The sequence below is a fragment of the Cricetulus griseus genome, chromosome 9 (genome assembly GCF_003668045.3).
Source record: "Cricetulus griseus strain 17A/GY chromosome 9, alternate assembly CriGri-PICRH-1.0, whole genome shotgun sequence".
Classification (NCBI taxonomy): Eukaryota; Metazoa; Chordata; class Mammalia; order Rodentia; family Cricetidae; genus Cricetulus; species Cricetulus griseus.
In genome coordinates, this window is record NC_048602.1 from 27,258,973 (window position 1) to 27,276,072 (window position 17,100).

The 17,100-nt window shown below is 51.2% G+C and overlaps 1 protein-coding gene across 4 annotated transcripts; it reads right to left on the reverse strand.

Moving 5' to 3' along the window:
• Positions 1-5,561: 5,561 nt before the first annotated feature.
• On the reverse strand, positions 5,562-14,814 carry LOC100773247 (zinc finger protein 235). Of its 4 annotated transcripts, none has more exons than XM_027431141.2 (5): positions 14,502-14,814; positions 13,772-13,932; positions 13,501-13,561; positions 11,287-11,413; positions 5,562-8,345 (listed from the first exon to the last, which is right to left on the reverse strand). In XM_027431141.2, the coding sequence occupies exons 3-5, from the start codon at positions 13,513-13,515 to the stop codon at positions 6,373-6,375; spliced, it is 2,115 nt and encodes a 704-aa protein (XP_027286942.1). In that variant the 5' UTR covers positions 13,516-13,561; positions 13,772-13,932; positions 14,502-14,814; the 3' UTR covers positions 5,562-6,372. The 4 variants fall into 4 exon arrangements, with proteins under 4 accessions (XP_027286942.1, XP_035305229.1, XP_035305228.1 ...); XM_035449338.1 differs by having other exon boundaries at positions 11,287-11,465; XM_035449337.1 differs by having other exon boundaries at positions 13,741-13,932.
• Positions 14,815-17,100: the final 2,286 nt, after the last annotated feature.

Consider the following 17,100-nt stretch of genomic DNA (forward strand, 5'->3'; position numbering starts at 1 on the left):
CAAAACTCAAGTCTAAATGGATCAAAGGCCTCAATGTAAAACCAACCACATTGAACCTCATAGCAGGGAAAGTGGGAAATAGCCTTGAATGCATTGGCAGAAGAGACTGCTTCCTAAATATAACACCCGTAGCACAGACACTGAGAAAAAGAATTAATAAACGGGACCTCCTGGAACTGAGAAGCTTCTGTAAAGCAAAAACATGGTTAATAAGACAAACGGCTCTCTACAGAATGTGAAAAGATCTTCAGCAACCCCACATCTGACAGAGGGCTGATCTCCAAAATTTACAAAGAACTCAAGAAACTAGACACCAAAAAACCAAATAATCCAATTAAAAAATGGGGTACAGATCTAAACAGAGAACTCTCAACAGAGGAATCTCAAATGGCTGAAAGACACTTAAGAAAATACTCAGCATCCTTAGTCATTAGAGAAATGCAAATCAAAACAGCTCTGAGACACCATCTAACTCCTGTCAGAATGGCAAGGTCAAAAACACGGATGACAGCTTATGCTGGAGAGGATGTGGAGTAAGGGGAACACTCCTCCACTGCTGGTGGGAGTGCCAACTTGTACAGCCACTTTGGAAATCAGTATGGCAGTTTCTCAGAAAATTAAGTATCAGTCTACCTCAAGACCCTGCAATACCACTTTTGGGCATATACCCAAAGGATGCACACTCACACCACAAGGACATTTGCTCAGCTATGTTCATGGCAGCATTATGTGAAATAGCCAGAACCTGGGTACAACCTAGAAGTTTCTCAAACAAAGAATGGATAAGGAAAATGTACTATGTTTACACAATGGAGTCCTACTCAGTGGTTAAAAACAAAACAAAACAATGACATCTTGAAATTTGCAGGCAAATGGACAGAACTTGAAAAAGCCATCCTGAGTGAGGTAACCCAGACCCAGAAAGACAAATACAATATGTACTCACGCATACGGGGATATTAGACATAAAGCAAAGGATAACCAGCCTACAGACCACAACCCCAGAGAACCTAGGTAACAAAGAGGACCCTAAGAGGGACATACATGGATCCACCTAGGAAAGGGAAAAAGATAACATCTCTTGAATAAATTTGGGGGGCATGGGGAGGAGGGAAGGGGAGTTGAGTGGAGAAAAATGTATAGCTTGATAAAAACAATTATTAAAAGAATTCGCAGGTGTCTCACGATGACAACAGCCTTGTGTGAGGCTAGCTGTTGCTGCTCTGCATGGCCATGCGGAATGTTGGTGGTACACAGTCTCGCCAAGGGCGGCTGCGGCTGCATGGCAACTCTGGGTGGCTACAAAGCCAGCAGCAAGTGGTTGTCTCATGATCTCGGGCCATGCAAGCTAACAACAGATCAAGTGTTTATTTAATTATCCTTTATCGATCAAAACTCTGGAGCCAGATATCAGGGCAAGACGTGGAATGGTCAGACAAGTGGCAGAGAAATGACCAGTGATCTCCTCTCTCATTCCTTCCTCAATCCAAAAAGAGTCAAGGATCTTCTAAGCCTCATCCTATTACTTCCCATGTATCTCTATGGGTCCTTGGTCCTCCAAAACCTCTCTGGCTAATTTTGATCAGCTAGTGGCTAGCTCCATCCTCTGGTTCAAAGTAAACTTTATTGGCCGTCTTGGGAGTGTCAGAATGGGACCAAAAGATCCCGAGACAGCCTGGCAGCCTGCTACTGCTTGCACAGGAGGGCATTTCTCCCTCAGGATCCCAGGTGGGCGGGACTGTTTTGCAGCACCACAGGACAGAGGCTGGCATTGCATCCGTGGCCATTTCAAACTCCACAGTGGGAGCATGGCTGGCTGCCTGAGGGTGACTGCTGATGGGTGTGTCCCCCCAGAAGACCTCTGGGCAGACAGACATTCTCTGACTGGTGCTGGGAGGAGTTGGCTCTGAGCTCCCAGGCTACCCCTGAATCCACTCCTGCCTTAGCCTGCCGTGTACTGGGGTTACAAGTGGGATCCATCACACCTGGCTTCCCTCACCATTTTATCTGAGTGTGTTTTGCTGGGGTGGGAACGAGCTCATGGAGATGATGAGGACAGCTTTGCAGCGTGGACTCCTGGACTTCACTCAGCCAGCAGGTTTACACAGCGTGCGCTTTACCTGCGGGGACCTCTCACCAGCCCCTCAGACTTTTTTTATTATTATTCTTTTATTATTTATTTATTTATTTATTTACTTACTTATTTATTTTTCCAAGACAGGGTTTCTCTGTGACTTTGGAGGCTGTCCTGGCACTCGCTCTGGAGAACAGGCTGGTCTCAAACTCACAGAGATCCACCTGCCTCGCCTCCCGAGTGCTGGGATTAAAGGCGTGCGCCACTACGCCTGTGATCTGGCGATCCCTTTTCAGTCCGTTTTGTCTTGGTTTGGATTGAGTAGTCTCTATCACCCTGTCTGCTAGTTCATCCGTTCATTTCTCTTTCACCAACAATATATTGTTGAGCCCAATTATTTAATTTTAGTATTTTTTGGATATTGTAATGTTTACCTCTGCAATTTACATTACAAGATACTAATCTCCCTTCCACAGCTACAGAGTTACTCTGTTCCTAAAACTCAGACTTTAAACTGCAACCTACCTAACACCAGCAGAAATCACGGAAGAGTTCCTTTTCTTTTTCTTATTTATTTATTTTTTTAAAGATTTATTTATTATGTATACAGTGTTCTGTCTGCATGTATGCTTGCAGACCAGAAGAGGCCACCAGATCTCATAAGGGATGGTTGTGAGCCACCATGTGGTTGCTGGGAATTGAACTCAGGACCTCTGGAAGAGCAGTCAATGCTCTTAACCTCTGAGCCATCTCTCCAGCCCCAGTTCTTTTTCTTTAAAGATTTACTTTTCATGCATTGCCTTTAGAGGCTAGAAGAGGGCATAAGATCCTGGAACTGGACTTACAGCCAGTTGTGAGCAAACATGAGGGTTTTGGGAACCCAACCTGCACCCTCTATGAGAATACGCAGAGTTAACCCATACTGAACTAGAAAATTAAAAAAAAAAAAAGAATACCCAGAGCTCTGAACCACTAAGCCCTCTTTCCAGTGCCAAATTCTTTTTGAGATGTTGGCACTGAACCCAGGACCTTTCAAATGCCACGCCCCAGCCCCTCACTGGGGGATTCTAGGCAGGGGCTCCACCACTGAGCCACGCCCCCAGCCCCTCACTGGTGGATTCTAGGCAGGGGCTCTACCACTGAGCCATGCCCCCAGCCCCTCACTGGGGGAGTCTAAGCAAGGACTCTGTTGCTGAACGCTCTCACCTGATCAAGAATACAATCCTAAACTTGTGAGCTCTATCTATGAAAAAAATAATCCATCATTCTGGCCATGGTGGATCACGCTTCTGATCTCAGCATCAAGAGGCAGAGACAAGAGAGTCTGTGACTTGAAGTCAGCCTCATCTACACAGCAAGTTCCAGGACAGAAGGCTGCACAGTGAGACCAGGTCCCACAAACAACAAAAACAACAAAAACAACCCCAGTGAGATCAGGGATAGATAGACCTTATCCAGAGACCCCTCTTGCTGTAAGTGAGCTCTCCTACCTCTAGCATGATGCAAACATCTGAAACAGGAAGGAGTTTTGAAAACACATTGGCAAACAAACAAACACTAAAATAAAAATGTGTGACTAAAGGGTCCCAGGAAGAACCCTGAGAGGGAGGCTCCAGGTTGAGCAGCTGAAAATACTGAGCTTCTCCACACAGACGCCTGAAGAATCTGGATGAGACCCAGAAAAATCCAGAAAATGAAGCTGTTGTCTTCCGAGTCCTTTGCCCTAGGAATCTGAGGTGGGGAAAATACCTTGTGCAGGTCATAGATTTGAACCTAATGTCTTCCCCCAGGCCCTACAGGCTGACAGCAAAAGCCTCTGTCCTAGGTTAATAAAGTCTGCTGTCAGTAGTTACCCTGAAACCATCACCTCCTTAACTAGGGTGCAGCCAATAAAGTCACATTCTCCCTTTGTTTTGTGAGACAGTCTTTATTGTGGCCTGTAGATCTAAACCCTCCTGCCTCATCCTCTCTAGTGCTGGGGTTTCAAGTGTGAATCCCAACAGCTGGTGCCTCTTTTTACTTCCTTTTTAGTTATTTTTTGATGTGGTCTTTTTAAAAAAAGACTTATTTATTATATATACAGAGTTCTGCCTATATGTATACTTGCAGGCCACAAGAGGGCACCAGATCTCATTACAGATGGTTGTGAGCCACCATGTGGTTGCTGGGAACTGAACTCAGGGCCTCTGGAAGAGCAGTCAGTGCTCTTAACCTCTGAGCCATCTCTCCAGCCCTGATAGGGTCTTATATAGCCCAGGCGGGCCTCAGACTCTGCTTCTTAGCTGAAGATGACTTTCAACTCCGGATCCTCCTGCCTCTCCTTCCCAAGTTGCAATAGGGGTTGGGAAACAACCGAAGGTGCCTGCAATCTGCTTGCCATGGCTTGAATGTGTAAGTTTGTCAACTTGACACAAACTACAGTCATGCGGGGAGTGTAACCTCAGTCTGTGGGACACTTTTTTGATTAAAGACTGATGTGAAGGTTTACTTTGGTGGTGCCTCCCATGGGCAGATGGTCCTGAGCTGTAGAAGAAAGTAGGCTGGGCCAGGCCTGCGGTGGTGGCTCGCACCTTTAATCCCAGCACTCGGGAGACAGAGGCAGGCGAATCTCTGTGAGTTCGAGGCCAGCCTGGTCTCCAGAGTGAGTTCCAGGATAGCCAGGGCTACACAGAAACTGTTTAAAAAGAAAGGACGGAAGGAAGGAAGGAAGGAAGGAAGGAAGGAAGGAAGGAAGGAGAAAGAAATTGGGCTGATGAGCCAGGGGGAGCAGGCCACTAAACATTGTTCTTCCATGGCCTCTGCTTCGGTTCCTGGCTCCAGGTTCCTGTCCTGATTTCCCACAGCCATGGACTGTGACATGAAAGAGTAGAAAAAGCCCTTCCTCCCGCAAGGCACTTTGTAGAGACAGTGTTCTTCACAGCCATTGGAGGCAAATTCGGTCAGCACTGAAATTTAAGAGGCAGGACTTGGATCAATGGCTGTCAGGAGGGTGCTGCTTTACAGTGGTGCTCAGGCTGTGACATCCTGCACTCTTCCTGGATCTTCAAGGTTTTAGATTTACTTATGTGAATGAATGCGTGTGTGTGTGTGTGTGTGTGTGTGTGTGTGTGTGTGTGTGTGTGTATGTGTGTGTGTGTGTGTCTGTGTCTGTGTGTGCGCGCGCGCGCACTTGCCTTGGAGGTCAGAAGAGGGCACTAGATCCCATGGAACTGATGTTAGAGACGTCATGAGCCACCATGCGGGTGCCACCAACTCCAGCCCTCCCTAGATCACGCCTGCACCTCTCCTGCTATCAGATGACGCCGCGTGAACCCTGCTTGACCCCTGACCTTCACAAGCTCTGGAGCTGTAAGAAATAACTGTCCTTTACACGCAGTGCAAATCAGTCTAAACTACTGGACAGAAGCTCACCGAGACAGTGCAGGGTGTGTGTGGGGGAACCTGACTGAGGACCAGGGGAAAGGAGGAGATGCAACTATTTAACCAGGCAAGTTTACTAAGAACCTTTTTGTCAACGGTAAATACTTTGTAAAAACATCTGCGGTAAAAACCCTGTCCCAATGAACTCAGGGCCCAGAATTCCAATGGAACACATTTCAGTTCATGTTACTAGTCTCATAAATACAGATTTTTTAAAAAAGCATTGTTCTAGTCTATAATGCACAAATATTGAGACTCATACAGCGCAGGGTTGCTATGCCGCACAAAGCACCATGGCTGCAAGGGGCAGGCCACACACTGCCGATGTGAGCGGGAAGCCCGCGCCTGCTGGGACATGATTTGAGGCTCCTTACGGGCTACTGATGAATATGATTCAATCCGGAGGCAGGGTTGGGGCCTGGCTAGCGTTTCTCTGAGTCTTCTGCACTTCAGGAATTGTGGGGCCTGGGCCACACACACACAGCTCTGCATAGCAGAATACAGAGGAGCATTCCCTACGAGGAAGCGACACCTGTCAACAGCTGGCGACCTCCCAGTTGGATGAAAGTCCTTCCCGTAGCCTCTCTGCCGAGACCTGGATGGATGCTGAGATTTCCCCGCTGTGTCACATCCCTGAGGGTGACAATTCTTATACGTGGTGACTGTCCACGTCTAGGGCAATTCTCCTCTCATCAGTGACTTCTGACATTTGTAAAGAATCCACCTCTGAAACAGAAGCTCACCCCCAGCCCTGTGAAGTCTCTGGAGTCTCTGGGTTCTGAGGAACCTCTCACAACCCGCAGCACAGACTTCCAGGGAGACTTATGCCTTCCAGGCATTACCCCCCCCCCCCGCGACCTGCTGGTGGCACAAGGCCCCTATGGGTTCCCCGCGGTGTGGACCCGCTGGTGGTAGGCCAGGTGCGACCTCTGGCTGAAGGCCTTGGAGCAGACGCTGCAGGTGTAGGGCCTCTCCCCGGTGTGCACCCGCTGGTGCGTGTTGAAGTGCGAGGCCTGGCTGAAGCGCTTGCCGCACTGCTGGCACGTGTAGGGCTTCTCCCCGGTGTGCACCCGCTGGTGCGCGCTGAGCCCCGCGCTCCAGCTGAACTCCTTCCCGCACTGCTCGCACTTGAACGGCTTCTCCCCGGTGTGGATGATCCGGTGGACCTGGAGGTTGGACCTTTGGCTGAAGGCCTTGCCGCACGCCTCGCAGCGGTAGGGCTTCTCGCCGGTGTGCACGCGCTGGTGGGCCTGCAGGTGGGAGGCCTGGCTGAAGCGCTTGGGGCACGCGCTGCAGCGGAACGGCCTCTCCCCGGTGTGCACGCTCTGGTGGGCCTGCAGGTTCGAGGCCTGGCTGAAGCGCTTGCCGCACGCCTCGCAGCCGTACGGCTTCTCCCCGGTGTGCACGCGCCGGTGGTTGTGCAGGTTGAGGCTCCAGTTGAAGCGCTTGCCGCACACGTCGCAGCGGTAGGGCTTCTCGCCGGTGTGCACCCGCTGGTGGGCTTGGAAGTAGGAGCTCTGGCTGAAGCCCTTGCCGCACACGCCGCAGCGGAACGGCCGCTCCCCGGTGTGCACGCGCCGGTGGCTCTGGAAGCTCGACGCCGAGCTGAAGCCCTTGCCGCACGCCTCGCAGCGGTAGGGCCGCTCCCCGGTGTGCACGCGCCGGTGGCTGTGCAGGTTGAAGCTCAGGCTGAAGCGCTTGCCGCACGCCTCGCAGCCGTACGGCTTCTCCTCGGTGTGCACGCGCTGGTGCGTGTGCAGGTTCGAGCTGCAGCTGAAGCGCTTGCCGCAGTCGCCGCACGCGTACGGCTTCTCGCCGGTGTGGGTGCGCTCGTGGGCCTGCAGGTGCGACCTCTGCGTGAAGCCCCTCCCGCAGCGCTCGCAGCGGTAGGGCCTCTCGCCGGTGTGCACCCGGCCGTGGATGCTGAGGTCGGTGCTGCGGCTGAAGCCCTTGCCGCAGCGCTCGCAGCGGTAGGGCCTCGCGCCCGTGTGCACGGGCGCGTGCGCGTACAGGTGCGAGCTCTGGTTGAAGCTCTTGCCGCACTCCGGGCAGGTGTAGGGCTTCTCGCCCGTGTGCACCCTCTGGTGCGTCTGCAGATTGGAGCTCTGGCTGAAGCCCTTGCCGCAGTGGTCACAGCGGTAGCGCTTTGGCCTCCCTGGAGGGACGCTTTGTTGGGTGGGGACCCCGGAGCTGTGCTCCGTGTCCTCGTGTGCACTGTGCACCGGGGACCTCTTTCCTGATTCAACCTGCTGATGGAGTCCCGGCCTGGGGCTGCCACTGAAGGCTTCTCCGCCCTGGCTGCCCTGGTTGGCCTTCCACTCTGTGTGAACGCCTTGCAGGGTGTATGGCGATATTGCTGAATTGACTTTACTGCGGACGCCACCACTGCTGCGGGCTTTGTCTCCTTGGTGGCTATCGTGCTGGGAAAGGCAAGTCGGACTGTCAATGCCTGGAGCCGACAGCTGTGGCTTGGGTTTCCCCGGAGTCTGCTGAGGGTGGTGGCTCCGGTGGCTCCGTCTCTCCCTAAGATGAGTTTTACTCCAAGAGCCCTGAGCTTTCCCAGACAGACATTCCTGGTTTTTGGTCATGCTGGAATGGTCTCCTGTGAGACTCTCAAGACGGTCGTCATCCATGGAGGCCCAGGGCGGCTCTTCTGCTCCCCCGTGGCAGAAGGAGTGACACTGCTCCGGGAAGTGAGAACCCTTTCCTTGAGTGTTTACCACGGCACCTGGAGTTCTGGCCAGTTCGTTGACACCTTGGCTCATCATTTGCCAGCATGGAAGCCGCCCCAGTAAGAGGCAACTTAATCCTGCTTCGTGAAGAGTCTCCATCTTGTTTGGACCTTGGCCTCCTGAGAGAATACAGAATGGAAAGTGACATCAGCAAGGGTGGGGACATCAAAGAGCCGAGTCCTCATTTCTCTCTGTAAACATTAACTAGAGACCAGCGCCAAAGACTTCCAGGAGCTCTGGGAATAATGGTCTGTGACAAAGAGAGCGTGCACTCAAGAGTTTGACCTGGTGGGAAATTTGGGGTGAGCCCAGGAGCAAAGACTGGGCCTCATACCTGCCTCACTCAGCCGGTGTGTAGCTGTGTAGACGGATAATGGGGTGGGGGGGAGCACTTTTCAGCGTGTTTTTACTTGAGGGATGGTGTGGGTTGGAGTACACATGGGTTGGCTCCTCCCTGAGACTGGAGGGAGCAGAGGACCAGGCCTGCCAGGTGACAGGAAGACCCATCTGGTTCACCTGACTCAAGCCATGAGAAGGCACAAGGAATGTCAAGGCTGAGGGAAAGAGATGACACACACAGGGATTGAATTGAACAGCAGAGGCTCAGAAACCGAGGTCCGGCTTGAGGAAGTCACCGCTAGAGCACTCGTGTGTGTGTGTGTGTGTGTGTGTGTGTGTGTGTGTGTGTGTGTGTGTGCCTGCTGAGTAGGGAAGGCCTCCTCTGGGAAAAGGCCGAATGCAGGCACAGGAAGGAGTGAGTTTCCTTCAAATGCCTGCTCTCCTCCCTGCTGCTCAGTGCACACTCGGGGTTTTGGTGTATGTCACCATAATACTAAGGAGTCCGGTGTGGAGAGTGAGCAGGACACAGTTTAATCTGCTTGGAGCAGGGCCTTGTGGGGACTTCCGAGCAAGAGAGACTCCGAGAGCGAGGGCACAGCACTTCACCAGGGAAGAACATTCTGGCAAGCAATGGTGGCAGAGGCAGATTCAGGGGGAAAAAAGGAGACTGACTGGCAGAGTTGTAAGTGTGAGCCTTAGGAAGGTGGGCCCCAGCCAGGCACAGTGGACCAAACCAGCACCCTAGTGCTTGGGAAGCTGAGGCAGGAAGATCTGGGCAAGCCTGGACTACGTATAGAAGATCTTGCCACAAAACCAAAGAACTCCGGTGGTGACACACGCCTTTAATCCCAGCACTCAGGAGGCAGAGGCAGGTGGATCTCTGTGAGTTCGAGACCAGCCTGGTCTACAAGAGCGAGTTCCAGGACAGCCAGAGCTGTTAAACAGAGAAACACTGTCTTGAACAAAAACAAAAGAAAACAAACAAAACCCTCAAACCAAACCAACCAAACAAACAAAAATCCCAAAGACCTCAAAGTAGCAACTTGATTTTACTGAGTAAAATGTGAAGCTGGGGTTCTGAGGCAGGGAACAGCACAATGGGACTCTCTGGTTGGGGTTGGGGTTGGGGGCGGGGGAAGCACCCCACACAAGAGCTCTGGCAGCTGCATTTACCTCTCTGGGTCAAAGATACAAGAAAGGGGCCGTGCAATCTCCATCCACAGCCAAGGGAAGCTGCTGAGGCCCGGCATGTGTCACGATGTCCCTGAATGGAGGCCCAGAGAGGCCACTGCATGAAGCTGAGAAGGTGAAGCCTGGATTGCATGGGGACCCCAAGATATTAGAGGTGCCAGAGTCATGGGATACCTGCCAAGGAGAGCTGCTAACAGGGAGTGGAACAAGCACAAGAGAAAGAAGTGTGTCCAGTCAACAAAGCTGACAGGAGTTGGCGAGCTGAAGAACGCTTTGACAACAGACATGGAGCTGCAGAGTCTGGAGTTTGCCCAGCTGATTTCAGGGCTTGCTTTGGTCCCGCCTTTCCCCACTATGCTCCCTTCCCTACGTAATGTAATGTATGTCCTGTGCCATTGTGTGTTGGAAGGATGCGATCTGCTTTTTCATTTTGATCTGCAGATACTGCCACTTTGGGTCTAGAGGAGAGTTTGAACTCTGGACTTTTAAACAGAATTGAGAGACTGTGACAGAGCATGGGTAAGGGATTTTGAAGCTGGGCTAAAGACACTTTTGCATTCTGATACGGGGGCCCAGGAGTGGACTGTGGTGGTTTGAAGGAAAATGGCTCCAATAGGCTTACAGGGAATGGCACTATTAGGAGGTGCGGCCTTGTTGGAGTAGGTGTGGTCTTGTTAGAGACCTGGGGTGGGGTCTGGGGTTTCAAATAATCAAGCCAAGCCCAGTGTCTGTCTCTTCTTGCTGTCTTCCAGTGTGGATGTAGAACTCTCAGCTCATATCTGCCCGCATTCCGCCATGCTTCCCACCAGGAGATCATGGACTAAAACCTCTGAAACTGTAGCCAGCCCCAATTAAATGCTTTCTTTTATAAAAGTTGCCATGGTCACGGTGTGCCCTCACAGTAACACCGAACACTGACTAAGGCACACACATACACTAAGACACACACCTGCATGCACACTCACATATACACAGAGAATGTTCTAGAAAAGTTTCGTAGAACAGCAGCTATGTGTAAAATGCAGCTTTAAAAAATGACGTGGAGGGGCTGGGGAGATGGCTCAGTGGTTAAGAGCACCGACTGCTCTTCCAGAGGTCCTGAGTTCAATTCCCAGCAACCACATGGTGGCTCACGACCATCCGTTATGAGATCTGGTGCCCTCTTCTGTCCTGCAGAACACTATGTACATCATAAATAAATAAATCTCTTTTAAAAAATGACATGGAGGGGCTGGAGACATGATTCAGGGCACTGGCTGCACTTGCAGAGGACCCAGGCTGGGGCTGCAGCACCCACATGACGGCTGCAAACCGTCTACTACTAAGTTCCAGGGGATGTGATGCCCTCTTCTGGCTTCCGAGGGCGCCATGCAGGAAAAACAAGACAAAACAGAACACCAGATAAAATACTCGATATACATAAAAAAATAAATAAATAAACATAACAGGAAACCAGTGAACGCAACTGAGGAAGACACCGGATGTGAACTTGGGAGGGACACTGCCCAGGGACAGAGGCCACATCCTCACCCACGGACAGAAGGTTCCTGAAGGTCTCCAGCATCACGTCTCGGTACAGCTTCCTCTGGGCAGCGCTCAGCAGCCCCAGCTCCTCCTCACTGAAGACCACGGCCACGTCCTTGAATGTCACTGCCTCCTGTGACAGCAAACATGTGCGACCTCAGTTTCACACTCGATGCCACTAGGACCTGGGCAAGTGTTTACAGAGTGCTCAGAGGGCAAACGAGGAAAACGCTGGCGCAAGGAACACTGGTGCCTTTTGTGTAACGGTTCCACTAGGACCATTGCTGTTAAAGAGGAAGCCAGTCGGAGAGCACAAACCCATGCCGGGAGTAATGTGCTTTGTGCTGCACACAGCTGGCAATGCCTGGCTCCTCCTGAGCAGCACAGCCCAGGTATACCTTCATCCCCAAATCCAAAATGCTCTGAAACCCACTTTGTGAGTGATGGCATCATTTAAAAATGTTTTGTGTTGGTGGAACATAATGGGTTTCAGATTCAGAATTCTTTTTTTTTTTTAAAGATTTTATTTATTTATTATGTATACCACATTCTGCTTCCACGAAGAGGGCACCAGATCTCATAACGGATGGTTGTGAGCCACCATGTGGTTGCTGGGAATTGAACTCAGGACCTCTGGAAGAACAGTCAGTGCTCTTAACCTCTGAGCCATCTCTCCAGCCCCAGATTCAGAATTCTTTATTGGTAAAGTCTACACAAGTATTTCCAAAACCAAAAGTTCTCCACATGAGATGCTTCCGTGTCCTGGAGCATTTGGCAGAAGGCACTCGGGTCTGAATCACTCATTACCTCCGTAGGCCTATCAATCTAACAGGCCTTCGGGAACCTTCTGGAACAGAGAGCAGCTCTAGTCTGTTCCCAGGAACACAGCAGCTGTGTTCAGCATCACACAGGTGTGAGCACGAGCTCTGCAAATCTTAAGAGCCTCTGTTCATGCTCCAAGACTCTGTGCATCCCTGGCCTGATGAGCTTGGGACACTGACTTCTCGGCTTCTCAGTTTTCCCATCTGTGTAACCTACATCACAATGTCCCTGAAGGGATTAAATGAGACTACAGAAAGGATCTAGGACCACGCAGGACGCACATTCAGCAGCCAGGATGTGCTACAATACTGCCATCATCATGTGTGTGTGTGTGGATTTTAAAGTGTGTCACCCATACAAATACAATAAATGTAAAATTTTTTAAATTAAATTTAAATTTTTTAAATTAATTAATTTTTTAAATTAAAACCTCCGATCAGTTCCAAGGAGTGAATGCATTTGTTTTGCTAAGAACAGTGGCAGGTTTCCCAGTTAATTTGCAGACAGTAAGTATCCCTCATTCTCTGTATTCTGGCCTAACCTCGGCACTTTTTTGGGGGGGGGGTGTTTCGAGACAGGGTTTCTCTGTGTAGCTCTCTGTGAGAGCCTGTCCTGGCACTCGCTCTGGAGACCAGGCTGGCCTCGAACTCACAGAGATCCGCCTTCCTCTGCCTCCCGAGTGCTGGGATTAAAGGCGAGCGCCACCAACGCCTGGCTGCACAAGATTTAAAAATAAAAACATTCAGAAACCAGACCAATATGGAGAACTCATACTCACCTGCACAACAGAATCAGCAAACCATGGGAAATGATGCTGCTTTTTTAAAACGTACATGAACTTAATTTTTTAACGTATGTGTATGTTGTATGCCTATGTGTGTGTACGTGTGCGTGTGCGTGTGCGTGTGCACGCGCGCGCGTGTGCGCGCGCGCGCGCGTGTGTGTGTGTGTGTGTGTGTGTGTGTGTGTGTGTGTGTGTGTGTGTGTGTGTGTGTGTGTGTGTGTGTGTGTGTGTGTGTGTGTGTGTGTGTGTGTGTGTGTGTGTGAAGATGCCCTGGGAGACCAGAAGGGGGCATCCTGGAGTTGGAGTTACAGGCAAATGTGAGCTCTCAGAGGTGTGCGCTGAGAACTGAACTTCGCCTCGGGAAGACCAGGTTAACTGCTGAGCCATCTCTTCAGTCCACTTTTCCCATTTCAAAACGCATTCTTTTACAATTTCATGTGCGCAGCTCGTTTTGAGAGCATGGTTCCCATTATCCTCTCTTATTCCCCTCCCCCCCAAACCTTTCTTCTCAGCAACAACACCCCCTAGCACTTTCAGTGTGGCTTGCCTCCAGAGTGCTTGCCCAGCTCCTACCCCTGGGGAGTGAGTGGGGAAGGGACGCCTATCCAACTTACCTGTAACCTGGTCATTGTTCTCTTCTTCTCTCTGGGACAAGGCCGGCCTCTGGGGTGCAAGCTGGGGAGGAAGGGTTAGCACTGTTAGCACAGTCAGTCCACAGGGGTTCCTGAGCTTGTCCATCAGCCCCGGGCGGGTGCTGGCATTCCAAGTCTGTGCGCTTCGACCTGGCTTTCCCGTCTAAGAGTAAGTAAGCCTCAGGGACACCAAGCCGCCCGTGCTCCACCTCATTCACTCACTCAGTCCCGGCCAAGGGCTAGCAAAGCTCACATTCTCTGCTTCCTGCGGCGTCAGGGCTGCAGCCAGCGGCGGGCACTCTTGATCTCACAGAGCTGCTCACAAACTGATGATCACTGTGTCCTGAGTGACCATCACGCTCGCCCGGAAGGTCTCTTGGTCGTGCTCAGCTGTTTTCCTATGATTGTTTCCGTCTGTAGGGGTTAAACCGAATCCCTCTTTTGACTCTGCCCACCCCCCCCCCAAAAAAAAGAGTTAATCACGGGGCTGGAGAGATGACTCAGAGGTTAAGAGCACTGACTGCTCCTCCAGAGGTCCTGAGTTCAATTCCCAGCAACCACATGGTGGCTCAGAACCATCTACAATGAGATCTGGTGCCCTCTTCTGGTGTGGAGATACACATGGAAGCAGAATGTTGCATACATAATAAATAAATAAAATCTTAAAACAAAAAAAGAGTTAAATCACTAGCAATCGCTGCTCCTCTGCCAAAGCCTCCTCCCATGCGCGTAAAGATCATGACCAAGAAAAACCCAACACCCTCTCTGAGGAGAAGGGAGATGGCTCCGGGGGTAGGGGTGAGGTCCGGACCTCCCTTGGCTGCAATCCCCCCGGATCCCACGCGGAGGAAGCGGAGACCCGACTCCCACAAGTGGCCTTCTGAGCTCCTGCGTGAACAAGCTGTGGCACGCCCCCCTCGCTAAGGAAATACACTAATTAATAAACAAACCAACACACGCGAAAGCACTGCGGGATGGCATACCGCTTAGGGCGTCAGGACGCGGGCCATCTGTCATCGCCGCTGTCCCCCCAGGCTCTCCCGCGGGAAGCTCGACTCTGCGGACGGCCGGGCGAGCCGCGGAGCTGCCTCCAGCACTCAGTCCCCGGCAGCGCCAGTCCAGCCAGAGAGGACCCGGCCGCCGCCGCCGGCCCCCGCTTCTCCCCAGGCCGCAGGCAGACTCGGGAACTCCGCGGGCACGGGCACAGAGGCCGGGCCACAGGAAGCTGCGGGGGCTCAGCTCACCCGGAGCACCGCCAGCCAGCCAGCCAGCCTCGCCTTGCACGAGCGGAAGCGACCTCGGCCGCGGCTGGTCCCCGAACTACAATTCCCAGAATGCCTCAGCGGAAGCCGCCGCCGCGCTCTTGTCTCCACAACCCCCCCCACCCGTCCTCCCCCCACTCCCGGACTACATTGCCCAGAAGGCTAGTTTCACGTCGCCGTTTTTAACGGGAGTGAAGCCAGTGGATGTCGGTTTTCGGGAACTGGTGCTCCCGATTGCTTTTCGTTTTGTTCATTACTAAAATGCCATAAAAGACAACTGTGGATTCTTTTTTTTTGGGGGGGGGAGGGAGAGGTGGGAGGTTCGAGACAGGGTTTCTCTGTGTAGCTTTGGAGCCTGTCCTGCCTCTCGCTCTGGAGACCAGGCTGGCCTCGAACTCACAGAGATCCCCCTGCCTCTGCCTCCCGAGTGCTGGGATTAAAGTTGTGCGCCACCAACGCCCGGGCCTATGGATTCTTTAAAACAAAACAAAACAAAAAGACATTGATGCCCCATATTAAATATCAAAAGTTTAAAGCTTAAACTGTGCAGCTGTGGCAGCTTGGCTCAACAGCATTAGAGCCCCTGCCTAGAATTCCCCAGTGAGGGCCTGGGGCGTGGCTCAGCGGTAGAACTAAGTCTGGAGGAGAGTATTGTAGAGACCGAATATACACTACTAAATTCACTGTTGCACAACCATCCAATTCTTTTTAAGGCCAGACTCGTTTTTGCTGTCGTTATTTGTTTGCATGGCAGTGCAGGCACCTTTGAAGGCCAGAAGAGGGTGTCAGGTCCCCTGGGGCTGGAGTTACAGACTGTCAACTTGGCACTCGCAGGGAAGGAAGAAGGATGCTCCACTGAAAAGACGCCCCCATGAGAGTGATCTGTAGGCAAAGTTTATGGACATTTTCTTTATTAGTGATTGGTGTGGCAGGGTCCCACCCACTGTGATTGGTCCCCTGCCCCTGGGCAAGTGGTCCTGGGTTGTACATATATATATAAAAAAAGTCTATCAGCCAGGCCTGGTGCCCTTTGATCCCAGCACCCAGGAGGGAGAGGTAGGTGGATCCCTGTGAATTCTGGGCCAGCCTGGTCTACAGAGTGAGTTCCAGCACAGCCAGGGCTACATAGTGAGACTGTTTCAGACAAACACATGCCTAGCAAGCCATGAACTAGCACGTCTGTAAGCAGTGTTCCCCCTCTACTCCGGCTTGAACTCCTCCTCCTCTGGCTTCCCTCGGTGATCAGCTGTGACTGGCACGTTTAACCCAAATAAACCCTTTCTCCCCCCAGGTGGTTTTGCTCAGAAACAGAAACCAACCCAGGCGGGGTGTTCTCGCCTACTTTTGGAAGCGTGTTCAGTAAACATCAAGTTTAAACTATGTTTGACCCCTATCATCCCACATCTCAAATTTCCCTCGGGAGACAGGAGCCTGTGACTCTTACCTGTTTGGTGGAGAAGTCTAAGGAAGGCGCGCATCAACCAGCCCACCATGGAAACGTGAGGTCAATGGATATGTGTGTACAGAATATAGCTTGTTGGAGTCACATAGGTCAGCAAGGCAACATCTCCTCCCCTGCCTGAGTGTGTAACACGACGATAAAGGTACAAAATCCAAACTCGGCTTGCAGTGAGCTGGCCAACCACATACTCTGCGGCAGGGTTGGTGGCAACTGTTCATCTAAACCAAGTGTTTCCAATGCAGAATTGCAAAGTGCTTCGTCATTGGCAGCTTCTTAAAACAGGAGGTGCTGTGACTGAGATTTGGGGATAGAGTGACATCTCTGTTACTCCCTAAAATAGGGTTGTGTGGGGACACCAAGGAGTCTATTTATGACTTTGCTGAGACGGTTTACAGCTGGAGCCCACTCAAACAACAGGTTACTTTGTGTTGCTTTAGGAGTTCATAAGAAAATTAAAACTAATATACATTTTTTTTTTATTTTTCAAGACAGGGTTTCTCTGTGTAGCTTTGGAGATACATTTTTTAAAAATTCAAATACATGGGATAGATGGCTCTGTGGTTAAGAGTACATACTGTTCTTACAGAGGGCCCAGATTTGGTTCCCATCACCCATGTTGGACAACTCACAACAACATGTAATTCTAAACACACACATACACACACACACATACACACACACACACACACACAGGATAAATCTTAACAAATAAATATTAAAATTAATATAATTGTATGTGTATGCAAAGCTCTCTCAGGGCTAGAAAGATGCCTCAACAGTTAAGAGCAATTGCTGCTCATCCAGTGAACCGTGACTCACAACTGTCAAGAACCCCCGGTGGCAGAGGATCCAAGGCTC

What these genes read in the sequence shown, in the direction of transcription:
- LOC100773247 (XM_027431141.2), bottom strand. An exon ending in CAGGAACCTTCTGTCCGTGG is followed by an intron (nt 8,346 to 11,286) that starts GTGAGGATGTGG and finishes GTATTCTCTCAG; the next exon opens with GAGGCCAAGGTCCAAACAAG.